A 13012-nucleotide genomic window follows, 5' to 3' on the forward strand; every position below is an offset into this window, starting at 1 on the left:
CAAAAACCCCAAACTGATTAATTTACATCCTCAAGATCCTGATGCGAAATTGAATGTAAGATGATGAAATAATTTTAATACATTGCCAGTTATTTACCTAATACTGTTAAGGCAGCAGAACTTTTGACGTGTTCACCTCTCTGGTTTGACAGTGAGATGGTATAGGTGGCTTGATCTTTCAACTGTGCATCTCTGATTCTGAGAGTGTAAACTAAATCCTTCTGGACAATAATGTATTTTGCACTATCAAATATCGCCTCATCATTTTTATACCACTTCTCTTTAGCACCTTCTTTATTGACTTCACAGTTGAAGATAATTTCTTGACCCTCATTAACTTCTTGGTCCTTAAGAGGAGTTATAATCCTGAGTTTTTCTGAAATTGAGAAAACAGAAGAAATAGAACATCATGTAGTGTAAGGAATGCAACAAAATATGCACCTGCACATTGATAAAATAAAGCTTACCGATCACTGTTAAGCGTGCTGTAGCTTTAGCTTCACCAACCATGACAGTATACTTTCCTGCATCCCCTAGAACAGAGTCTTGAACCACAAGTGTTCTCTTTTTGCCATCTGAAATGATGTTGTACTTATCACTAGGCTCCAGGACCGTGTCACCCCTCAGCCACTGTACTGTAATTGCCTCTTTGGATACTGAACAGACAAATTCAGCTTTGTCTCCTTCAAGCACCTCAAGATTTTGTGGTCTGGTGAGAAATTCTGCTGCAAGTTCTGAAAGAAAACATTTTTGTAGATATATATGATTTTATTTTAAGTTTTACTTCCGAAGATAATCAACCAAGTTGTGTTCTTCCTGATTTTTTTATCTTTAAATATTTTTTCCTGAACACAAGGCCAGTAAAGTAACTCTCTTACCATGCACAGTAAGTTTTCCTGTTGTACTAGAGCTTGGGAGCTTGCAAGTATATTTGTCAGCATCTTCAGGATGAGCGTTACGTATGACAAGAATTCTCTTTCGGCCATCAGAAATGTGTTCAAATCTACCACCGTCAGGTACCTCCTTATCTCCTTTAAACCAACTGACTTCAGCATTAGGCTTTGAGACTTCACAGATCAATTTTACAGTGTCATTTTCATTTACTTCAAGATCAGGAAGATTTTTTGTGAAGACAGCCTCTTCCTCTGCAACAAGAATTTCAAAAGATAGTTACAGTTGTTCATCAAAAAAACAATTTTTCTTGTTCATAGATTACATTCTGAAACACTGTGCTTACCTATCACTGTAAGTAGGCCTGAAGTTCGAGCTGTTTTTGCTTCACAGGCATATTCAGCTTCATCATCAAAGACGCATTTACTGACAACAAGAATGTGTTCTGCACCTTTGGAAATTATGTCATACTTTTTGCCTTTTCTAATTTCAATGCCGTCCTTAAACCACTTCACCTGTTTTAGAACAAATAAACTTCATTATTAATATTAATATACTCATCATAATTTCAGTTGTGTGTTCTTTTGTAACAACACAATTAAGTTGTCAATTTTTTATAAAAAGCTCTAGTTCAATGAGTTACACAGGTTAAAAAGTATTATTACTGACCTTGATACCTGGACGAGAAATTTCACATTCAAACCGAGCAGATTCTTTTTCTTTAACTTCAAGGTCAGTTAGTGGTTTCAGGAACTCAACACGAATAGCTAAAAGAGAAAAGAAAATTTATAGTAGAGGAAAGTCTCCAGTAGAGAAGAATAAATTGTTGACTTTGATACTATTGCCAGTCATAGACACTAGTACATAACATTTATAGCATTCAGACATTTTGTAGAAAATGGTAAGTGACTCACGTTCCACATTGAGAAAACATGAGGTCTTAAAATCCTTAGCATCACAGGTATATGTTTTTGCATCATCCAGTGTGCAGCCACGGATAATGAGTTTTCTGATCCTGCCATCAGAAATGATATCATACTTCTTTGTTTTGTGGATTTCTTCTCCATTTTTGAACCATTTAACTTTTGCATTTTCCCTGGAAACTTCACATTCTAGTATTGCAGTGGCCTCCTCTTCAACAGTCTGGTCCTCAAGTGGTTTAGTAAATTCAACTGGGGGTTCTAAAAGAAATAGATAGAATTTTTGATAGAAAAGATCTAAATTGTAGCCAGCCTTCTGCTAGTACAGAACTGTCCCAACGCGTTTACTTGTTTTCCTTGACTGAATAATAAAAAAGGCTCTTAGGCATCTCTGCTGAAGAGTTTTGTTGGTTTTTTTTAATGCCCAGACATGTTCAATTAATTCAGCTAATTTCCTCATTTTCCTCCTACTTTAAGATTAGACTGAACAATAGCCTTGTTCAGTGGGGTTTTTACTTGCAGATCATCACAAAGCTTTGCAAATCAATTTCTTTAGCTGAACTATATCCACATGATCTCACTGACTCTGAAGTTATACTGAACTTAAGGAATTACTTTTTGATTTCTCCCTGAATTATTGAATTAGTTAAAGTGTGTGCAGTTTTTTTGACTTAGCCATACACAGCTTGTATGTATACCTGCATGCACTGCTAGGTATACAGTCAGTGTTACGTTGCTTGACTGATGGTGTAATTGTGCTCTCACAGAATTTTGGATACTAAAAAGAACGGAAAAAGCCATTGGGAGCCATAAAGGCCAGTACTGGTGGGTCATCTTGAGGGCAATTGAGTGTTCAAGTCTGCAATAAAGCCCTGGAAATCCCAATGAACTGATTTGTTTCCCACATCTCACACATTTCCAGTATGTCTCCTTTCATCAGCTCTTCTGTGAAGCATAAAGATTTTAAGTAGCTTTTTTAATCGGGAAGGTTATCTACCAGTCCAATATTGTATGTATGATCCCACTAATTTCATATATGGTTTATATTCCAGCATGAATCGTAAATGGACCATTAACACTGACTATGGTATAATTAAAATAACTGACTTACCTTTCACAAAAAGATTTGCTTGAGTTCTGAAATCTTTTGCTGTCAGTGATACTTCTCCTGCATCTGTTAACTTGACGTCTCGAAGAGTAAGTGTGTGAACTCTGCCTTCAGCACGTGTCACAACCTTATAAAGTACATAAAAAACCCAACTTTTTAAAGTATCTACAATAAATATTTAAGAAATATTTAATGAAATAGCATTGCTATTTATGGTTATCTGTGGAGTTTTGTTGTTTAATTGTATATAAAATTTTGATAACTTTCTTTTGAGTATACTAGATATAGCTCAAGACACAAATGCTTTGAGGATTTTGAGAATTATTTCTGTGTTGTACTTTTGCTTACATAAAATTGTAATTTTAAATTTCCCCATGTTCTAAAGGTATTTATGACCTTGTAATTCCTTGCAAGTTTTTCTGTCTGAGGTTTCCTATTATTTTCATTTGCATTATTTCCCTTAGGCCTAGTACATAAAAAAGAAGTCTTAAACCCAGTGATATCAATTTATATTTTATGTTTCTTAATGTGTTTATTTAAAGCTTTTTATGAATTTCCCCTACCATTAACTTTAAATATTAAACTGACTGCATTCCAGGCTGCTCAGATCTCAGTTAAGAGCCAGCACTTGATGAAGGGTTAAAAATAGCGAGTGAGAAGTGCCTGACAAGCAAATCTGCCCAGAAAGTTATCTGGAGAGCCAGAACAAATGCCTGAAATGGAATTTGAATCCTCTTAATCCCCTTATATGCAGAATTGGACTGCAACTCAGCATTCAGAGGGGAAAAAAAAAAGCATTTCCTGATAGCACACCTCAAAACCCTCTCACTGTAATTACAATTAACCTGAGCAAAAAATAATTCAGAAGCCCTGTGGCTGAGTCTCCAACAGAACCAGGCACAAACTCCCTGTGTAATGATTTTGGAAACTTAGTTTTTCTTAGTACAATAAACACTTGCAGTATTCCAGAATACAGGAATTTCTGGGGGAAAAAACAATATATTTGATTTAATGAGGATTTGCTACGTGGCACAGCAGCACTACCACATTACTGTGCTTTAGTAATTCTCTTGGCAGAGTGTAAATGAGAAATAAAGAAGGAAAACGGGAGTTGAAGAGAGGAAGGAAGAGGAAACATGAGGCAAAATAAAGTTTAATTTCTTTACCTTATCACTGGGCTCCAGTTTTTTTCCTTGCAGGAACCACTCGACTGGGATTCCCTCATAAGATAGTTCACAATCAAAGGTTGCTGATTCCCCAGCTGTCACTGTTACATCTTTCAGAGGTCTCAGCAAGCCAATTACTCGAGCTTGGTAAGAAGAAGACATAATTTTCAGATTAGTCACTTCTACCCAAGAGAGAGCTGCTGCCTTTATGCACTAATCTCCATGGTGGCTTCCTTCAAGAGAGACAGACATCGCAATGCTGCTCTTTACATTCCCTAAATAGAAGAGGCCACCCTGGGTTTTTAGGGGGAGGGCTGGTCACCTAAAATTTCCTATTTGCATAGTGTGTTTCTTTAAATTGAACAAGGTCAGCAGGAAAGTTGTTGTACATCTGTCTCCCTGCCAAGCCTGGCATGCCTCTTGCTAGATAAGGCATGTGTTTTCCAAAATAGCGAGGGCTAGGATTGGAGTGGGAAACAAGTGGTCTTCAACCGTGTGGTCTGTCCCTGTCTATCAAGCTCTTAACCCTATCCCCAGATGTCACTGTGATCCCATCCTCTCAGGTTAACATGATACTTTAATGCAGCAAAGCCTTTGCTTGTAATACTTTGATTTCATAACAACATATGATGCCAAGAACATGAAACAGCCTTCAAGGCCGTCTCCTTATTTTTGCTTCTCTTATATGAATAAACTCTATACAAGATCAAAAAAACAATATAGGACATTCTTTAACTAAAAAGTTAAAATGGCTTGACTAATTAATTCTTGAGTTGCTCTTCTGGAAAGAATTGCTGTGGGTTCAATACAGTATAGAGAATTCTTCACCCGTTCAAAAGAGGCAATGAGTAATTAATTAATTTCAGTTTGAAAGACACCTACGTTTCACTCGAAGGTGGGCACCGGATTTGGCATTTGCTGCCTGGAAATCTACTCCACCAGCTTGATCTAAGCGTACATTGTACAGTGTAAGGAAGTGCTTTTTGCCTTCCTCCTTGATTTCACATTCCTGTAAAAGGAGAAATGAAAGAACATTTTCAGTATCTTTTTTGTGCTCCTCACTGCAAAAGCCTCCACTTCTCATACCGTGCATCTATTGCCTTCTCTTCTATTCACAACTCTTAGGCCCAGTGCCACTTGCAATGTAACTTATGAACTTTAATTCATAGGCCTTTTCTTTTAAAGCCTCTGCATAATACAGTCTGCTTCCTCTTAGAACGACAGGGCAAGAGGCAACACATTCATGTTGGCGAATGGCATGTGCTGACTGACTAGCCAACACACCTATGTGTAGCCCAGTCAGAGACCTAAGGGACCTAGAAATTACTAAGCTTGTGCTGTGTCATTTCCTTGAGAAGGGTCTTTTTTTTTAATCCAGACACTGATTTTCATGGAACTTCTGATCTTTGTGTATTATTCACATTGATACTGTTGCATCAAAGAGTTGCAAAATTATTGCCAGTCATGACTGTATTGCTTTTTAATTTTCCAGATACCTCCAGTAAGGAATTAAGAATATTTGATTAAGTCTTATACCATTTTAAACCAATTTAAGCTGTCATAGTTGTGGAAAAGAGTTTGAAAATGTGATCTACATCTATTTAAACCAAACATAACTCAAAACCTAAAGGTAAACGCAGAATATCCAAAGTTCATATTTTTAAATGCCATTACACTTAAGTGAATTCCACAAGGTATTTGCACTTTGAATACATGATTGTTAGGGACTAGAAATACAGAATGTACTTATTTATGTAAAATAATTTATTGTTTATCTATGTTATATAAAATTTTGAATTCTTTATACTACATTTAAAAAGTTATTAATGAAAAACCCCAGTATTTTTATTAAAGTTACCCTTACTGAAACCAAAAGGAGTTGTCACTTAGTTTCTGTAGCCACATTCTTTTCCCTCACACCCTACCTCCCTGCAAATTGTTGAGACACACATAATAAACATCCTGAAATATTTGCTTACAGCTGATTCAGTCAGGGGTTCTCCTTTTAGCTTCCAGTTGCCATGGATGCCTTCCTCAGAGATTTCGATATCAAAACGGGCAGTCTCTGTCTCAGTCACCTCCACACTGTATAGTGGACGTACGATCTCAATATCCCGGTCTAGAGGGAAAAAAAAAAAAAAAAAAAAAAAAAAAAAGCGCAATTGATTCCCTCAGTCTCTTAACAGACCTCAGACCTCAAAAGATCTCTACTACAGAGCAGCCCAGTAAAATAACCGTACCTTCAATATTGAGTTTAGCAGAGGTTTGATCAGTACCACAGTCACAGGTGTACTGTCCAATGTCTTTCTTCAAAGCTTTCTTGAGGATAAGGATTCTCTTTCTACCATCAGCCTTAATAACAACATTCTTTGATGGAGTAATTGGTTTGCCATCCTTCATCCATTTCACTGGTGCATCTGGTTTGCTGATTTCACACTGTAAGATTACTTCATCTTTCTCTACAGCAGTGTAATCCTGGAGCTTCCCAGTGAAGTAAGGGTCTCCCTCTGCAAGCAAAAGTCAAGATATATTTCAGTCTGAAGTTTCAGTCTTTCAAGAATGATTAAATGTAGTCCTTATTACACAGTTCTGTTGCAAAATGAGAAAACAAGTATCTAAGAAACAATTCAGCATATTACTAATATTACTGCCAACATAATTTTGGTGCTCTAAGAGTTTCAGAGCACCATTTAAGTATCTAATAGTTAATTCTGCAGCAGTTGCATGAAGTTTGAAAGTTAATTATCCTTTGTGAGTGGGTAAATGGAGACCCAAAGATGACGAAGTGTAAAACTGACAAAAACCACAATGTAGATTTAGGCCAAACCAAAAAAAAACCCAACAAATCCCGAAAAGCACCGAACCACCAAAGCAAACCAAAATCAACCCCAAAACTTTCTGATCACCGTTCTTCCTTAATAAGACTCTTTTGACAATACACATTATGTAAATTCTTTGGGGTATTCTTACCAAGAACAGTGAGTTTAGCTTCTGAGGATATGCCCATAGCTTCCACTCTAATCTGAGAAGTATCATCAATAGTAAGATCTTTGATTGTGAGTGTATGGAATTTGCCATCATCTGTCATTGAAACAACTTTGCTGGTATGTAATCGCTGGTCATTCCTGAACCAGACAACAGGGATATTTTCATGGGAGAGTTCCACAGTGAACACTGCAGTTTCTTGCTCCTTTTTTGTTACATCCTTGAGAGGAGTAATGAATTTCAGGCGGATACCTATAACAACGTAACATTTCATTACAATAATGTTATCGATAAAAACTATTCAAGAACTATGGTGCAAATCTTTCCTAGAAAGGCAAAGTCAGACAAACCTTCAATAATTAGCTTGGCACTTGTTCTCTTATCCTCAGCTTCAAACATGTATTTAGCTTCATCCTCAAAGGCAACAGATTTAATAGTCAGAGCATGCTTTGTTCCATCTGAAATAATTTCCAATCTTTCATCAGGAGTGATCTCTTGTGTTCCTTTCAACCAGCGGAAAGTCTTGGGTTCTCTGGACACCTCACATTCAAACTTAGCTTCATCCTTCTCGAACACCTTTACATCGCTTAGTGGAGTGATAAAGATGAGAGGCAATTCTGAAATCAAAGAAGAGCACTTTCAGCTCAGTGATAGGTTCATATAGACCTTTCTGCTGCTAGATTTGTTCTAATGCTCTGAGATGTATGTGGAAATGTTGGCAAACTGAAGACTGTACCTTTCACTTTCAGGTTTGCAGCACTTTTAGCATTAGCAGCTTGGAAAGATACTTCTCCAGTCATATCAAGTTTGCAGTTATGAAGGACAAGAGTATGCTTCTTCCCATCTTCAATGATTTCACAGTCCTGGTAATAAAGAAACACACAGCCCCACCCCAACTATGAATGTTCTGAGAAATTACTCAGAAGACATTATTACTATATATGGTTTTTTTCCAGTGAAAGTATAGTCTAAAATTAAAGAAGCATCCTTACGGGTGAAGGTGTTAGAGTTTCTCCCTTTAGCTTCCATATAGGATGGACATCAGGCTCGGAAATTTCAATTTCAAAACGTGCTGTTTCACCAACAAATACTTCCACTCCATACAGTGGGCGCTCCACTTTAATTAAGCGAGCTAAAATAAAAAAACCCAAAAGTTCACATCTGTTATTCACTCATTCTATACCATAGAAATGTAATGCTAGAAAGGATCTCAACTATCTCCCTATCCCTTCTTTAGGGCATTCAAATACAATCACTGATTAATTTTTATCTTATTTTTTCTAAAAAGCTGCAAGTTTGGGCAGCCTACAACCTACTTCTATAATATGTATGAAAGTTTGGTTATTTTTAGTAAGAATGCTTTTCCTTATAATTAATCCAGATATTTGCTACAGTGAATTGAATTAACTGCTTTTTTCCTGACTGTAAATGAATATGAGAATAATTGATCACCATTGTCTTTACAAAAGCCACTTAAATATCTTAAGATACATTGTCTCTCATAAGAACTCTTGACAATCCAAATCCAGATATTTCAGCTATTTATTATAAAAGCATGTTTTCTAAAGGTACCATGTTTGGTGTTGTACCCTAGAGAGTGTCTGTCTACACTGTCTTACAAATGTTTAAAGTACTTTTCCTTAGCCAAGGCATGATAACTTACGCTCAACACCGACATTAGCACTTGTCTTGTCAGTTCCACAGTCACACTCATAAACACCCTTATCATTCTCTGCAGCCTTCTTGATCTTCAGGATACGGCGCAAGCCATCCGTTTTTATGGAAATTCTGTTGGAAGCTACAAGTTCTTCACCATCTTTGTACCATTTTACTGGCACATCTTTGCTAAGTTCACACTCCAGAGTAATATCATCTTTCTCCACAGCACTGTAGTCTTGTAATTTCACAGTGAAATATGGATCGGCCTCTACAAAAGGCATAGTGGAGATGAAATGGTAAATTAGTAATATAAATTTACTAAAACATCAATATTTTGTCACTTTGTACTTATAAAAATTGTTTATACGTATTATATGGCATATTTTAAATTACTTATGTAATTACCTAAGACTTTGAGGTTTGCTTGTGTGTTCAAGTCCTTGACCACTGCCTTTATTTCAGAGATATCATCAAGTGTTACTTCTCTCATTTCTAGTTTATGAACTTTGCCTTCTGAAGTCATAAAAACTGTTCTGCTTGTGTGGAGTCTCTTGTCATTTTTGTACCATTTCACTGGCATATCTTCATGAGAAAGCTCAAATTGGAAGTGAGCTGTTTCCCCTTCTTTTACTGTTTGATCCTGTAGAGGTGAGATGAACTTCAGCCTCACACCTGTAATGTAGACACATAAATACTATCAGAAAAGGGGTAATGTGGTTATAAAAGATATATTCTTTATCCACTTTTTATTGTTTCATTCATAAGAAAGTACTTGCCTTCCACAAACAGTCTTGCTGTGCTCTTCTTGCCATCAACTTCAGCAGTGTATTCTCCCTCATCATCAAACTGACAATCATTGATTACAAGAATATGCTTCTTTCCATCAGCAATGATGTCAAATTTTTCTCCAATCTTGAGTATATCAGTGCCCTTAGACCATATAACATTGGCTTCCCTGGTAAGGACACATTCAAACCTTGCTTGGCGCCTCTCAGGGACAGTAACGTCTTTCAGGGGCACAGCGAAGTCCAGTTCAATTTCTGGAAGCAAAACAGAACGCACAATTTGTAATGTGCCCCATGTGTACCTTGCTTAAGTTGATATACACCATTGTGCATCATACCTTTCACAGTCAGGATAGCTGTAGTAAGTGCATTAAGTGCCTGGTAAAGGACTTCACCAGCTTGCTCTAATTTGACTTTGTGCAAGGTTAGGAAGCGTTTTCCTCCTTCAGCTTTGATTTCACATGTCTGGAGAGATGACAGACTTTGGTAAATACAATGTCAGTGCCTTACTGCAAGGTATTTTTAATAAAGGGATTCTATAATTTTTTTTATACACATTAAAGAGTCAGCTAGAAAGACTGGAATTGTTTTCAAGGAAAGTTAACACTTACTCAACAATAAAGAAATGGAGTACATTTCTTCAGCATTCAACATTTATTTTCAATATCAACATCATTACTAACAATGTATGTAGGATTATTGTCTGAATTATTATTATTGTCTGAATAAGTACTGTAATCCCAGCATTTTTTAATTACCATAATGTGTAGCCTTTCTAAGTTCTAGAGTGACTAGTAATGACAGACCTGCAAAGATCTTACCATAAAGACTCAAGGGAACCTGTTCACAGTGTTAAATTTAAATAAATTATGTTGTAAAATTCAAGGATGCTTACAGGTGAGGGTCTCAGGATTTCTCCTTTCAGCTTCCATTCACCAGGAATATCATCCTCAGATATTTCTGTATCAAAGTTTGCTGTTTCTTTCTCATAAACTGTAACATCCTCTAATGGCTTCAAAAGCTCAACCTCACGTTCTAAAAGGGACAAATGAACACATATATGGTTAGGACAAGTTTTGATAGAGCTTTATATTAATTTGGGTTACCTTTTTCTGTTTCTATTTTTAGACGTTTTTGAATATTGGCCTATGAGTTGATTAAATATAATACAAATAAAAGCTTTCTTACCACCAAGCGTCAGTTTAGCTGGGTATCTGCGACCTTCAACTTCCACTGCATATTCCCCAATATCAGCAGGGCCAGCATTCTTGATTTTCAGGAAAATTTTATTTCCTTCTTTCAAGATTTCTGTCTTGTCCGTCGGTTCAGCAGGGATTTCCTCATCTCCTTTAAACCATTTAATGTTTGGTGTATCTTTGACAATGTCACAGGTGAAAGTAGCTGTTCCTTTTGGTTTCACATGCTGGTCTCTTATGGGTTTTACTAACCAGTCTCTTATCACTTCTGCATGACAAGAAGTTACATAAAAACACAGCTTAGGAGTCTTCTACTACAAATAGATGGGTGATAAATAGAAGAAACAGAACTAACAGATTTTGTATTACAACAAGATTTTCATAGCTGTAAAAAAAGTTATCTGTCCATTTATATTGTAATACTATGAAAAAAAAGCTTTCCTGATTTTAAAACAGCCCGAATGTCTTGCAGAAAAAGGAGAACATTATTTTGATTACTTACCTACTACCTTAACACAAGATGAGCACGACAGCTCAGAGTCTTCCACGGTAACAGTGTAAGTGCCAGCATCAGCATCATCTGAATCAGTGATAGTGAGGGAATGCGACAAACCAATAATGCCCAGAGCAAATTTCCCAGGCTTGTCTTTGATGATCTTCCCATCCTTCCTCCAAACCACGTTTCTTTCTTTATTAAGCTCACACGTCAAGTACAGTGGCTGGCCTTTAACCACAGTGACTTCTTCTTCAAGAGTTTTCACAAACCGCACTGGGAGTGCTGTGGGAAAAACATTTTGATTTGTCTCATTTATATACAGAAGGTGTAATGCAGAAATGCCTTACATATTACATCAATCTGCGTAGCGATTGATGGTAACAAAAGGATGCACCTAGCAACAAATGTAAATTCATAAAGTACCAGTACTTCTAGCTTGAGGAGTAGCTAGCCTTTACATTATTGATAAATTTGAAACAGGAAATACCTTCAACAATGAGTTTGGCTGTAGAGGTCTTCTCTTTGTTCCCCAGTCGTAATACACAGGTATATTCACCAGCATCTGCCAGCTGGACATCAATAATATGCAGCTTCCTATCTTTGCCGTCAGCAATAAACTTGTGTTTTGGGCTCTCTCGGATGTTACTTCCATCCTTCATCCAGCTGGTAATTGCAGTGGATGGTGAAATAAGGACTTCAAAGATTGCAGAAGACCCAACAGATTCAGCTTCTGTTAGCACTATATCTTTCATCTCCTTGACAAACTTCAGTGGTACAGCCTTGAGTTGGTAAGTGAATGGAGGCTCTTCAGGAGGTTTTTCACCACCACTGCCTGGCCTGAGTTTCCTTCTTTCTGCATCTGCTGGTGAAGGTGTCTTCTTGGCTGTAATTCAGATTTAGAAATTAATAAACTAATTCTGATTTATTGCTTTTGCTTGTAGATACTGTCTTGTAGTATCCTACCTTTGACTGGACTGATACCCTTCGGAGTTTCTTCTTTTGGTGGCTTGGCCTCTGAAGTAGAACAGCAACATTATTAGGAATGTAGATAAATATACTAAAATCAAGACAAACATTTCTTTTACAGATCAGACCTTCTCTTCTTGTAGTTATACACACATACAAGGGTAAGAAGGTATTAACTTATGTATATATTTATACAACTTACACTGTCTATATCTCAATGGTAAGTTCATTTTCTTTAAGCATGGGGAAGACACATATTCAGCAGCGGGGACTGAAAGGCAGCTTAGGAGCTCCTCATTCCTCAATTTATTGTCCTGCCTTTTACTTTGTAAAATTGTGCCATTCCCTGACACTTGACTTACAGTTAGGCTCTTGATCAATACCCATCTGTCAACCAAAATAGCTCTTAAATGCCTATTACAAATTAGGGGGGAGGGGGAGGGTTGTTTGGTTTTTTGGTTGGTTTTTTTTTTTTTTTTTTTAGGAAAAGTATACACTTTTACTAATGAAGACAACAAAAATAGAAGTTTTATAAATTATGTATATTTTTCAGGACAACATGATACTCTCACAAGTGAGGTATGTTCTGTTACTTGCCCAACTTGTGATGAATGATCTCAGACTTTTAAAAATATTTCCCATGCTACGCTGCTTCTTGTCATTTTGTGAAAGGAAATATAAAGGATACTTTTAATGGGGGAAGACATGAATAAAATGCCAGACAGATTTTATTGCAGTGGATGGAAAAATGAATACTAGAAAAAAAAGTGAGTTTTTTTGAGAAAGTCATGGCACACAACATGATTTAGGCAAACTTATAAAAATGTAAGACTAAGACAA

General features: G+C 36.6%; 1 protein-coding gene across 1 annotated transcript in view; it reads right to left on the reverse strand.

The window, feature by feature from the left end:
- Positions 1-13012, reverse strand: part of TTN (titin) — a 238111-nt gene that overhangs the window by 86549 nt on the left and 138550 nt on the right. Inside the window, exons 118-141 of the mRNA XM_040603460.1 lie at positions 12170-12220; positions 11694-12089; positions 11213-11488; positions 10703-10978; positions 10410-10549; positions 9853-9979; positions 9506-9769; positions 9135-9401; positions 8734-8997; positions 8063-8202; positions 7807-7933; positions 7421-7687; positions 7056-7322; positions 6326-6592; positions 6065-6204; positions 4968-5094; positions 4086-4228; positions 2923-3046; positions 1806-2072; positions 1561-1658; positions 1238-1406; positions 879-1145; positions 468-734; positions 98-376 (exon numbers count right to left, since the gene is read on the reverse strand). Of these exons, the coding sequence (XP_040459394.1) occupies positions 98-376; positions 468-734; positions 879-1145; positions 1238-1406; positions 1561-1658; positions 1806-2072; positions 2923-3046; positions 4086-4228; positions 4968-5094; positions 6065-6204; positions 6326-6592; positions 7056-7322; positions 7421-7687; positions 7807-7933; positions 8063-8202; positions 8734-8997; positions 9135-9401; positions 9506-9769; positions 9853-9979; positions 10410-10549; positions 10703-10978; positions 11213-11488; positions 11694-12089; positions 12170-12220 (5010 nt within the window). The remainder of the gene's footprint in view (positions 1-97; positions 377-467; positions 735-878; positions 1146-1237; positions 1407-1560; positions 1659-1805; positions 2073-2922; positions 3047-4085; positions 4229-4967; positions 5095-6064; positions 6205-6325; positions 6593-7055; positions 7323-7420; positions 7688-7806; positions 7934-8062; positions 8203-8733; positions 8998-9134; positions 9402-9505; positions 9770-9852; positions 9980-10409; positions 10550-10702; positions 10979-11212; positions 11489-11693; positions 12090-12169; positions 12221-13012) is intronic.

The sequence above is a fragment of the Falco naumanni genome, chromosome 8 (assembly GCF_017639655.2).
Source record: "Falco naumanni isolate bFalNau1 chromosome 8, bFalNau1.pat, whole genome shotgun sequence".
Taxonomy (NCBI): domain Eukaryota; kingdom Metazoa; phylum Chordata; class Aves; order Falconiformes; family Falconidae; genus Falco; species Falco naumanni.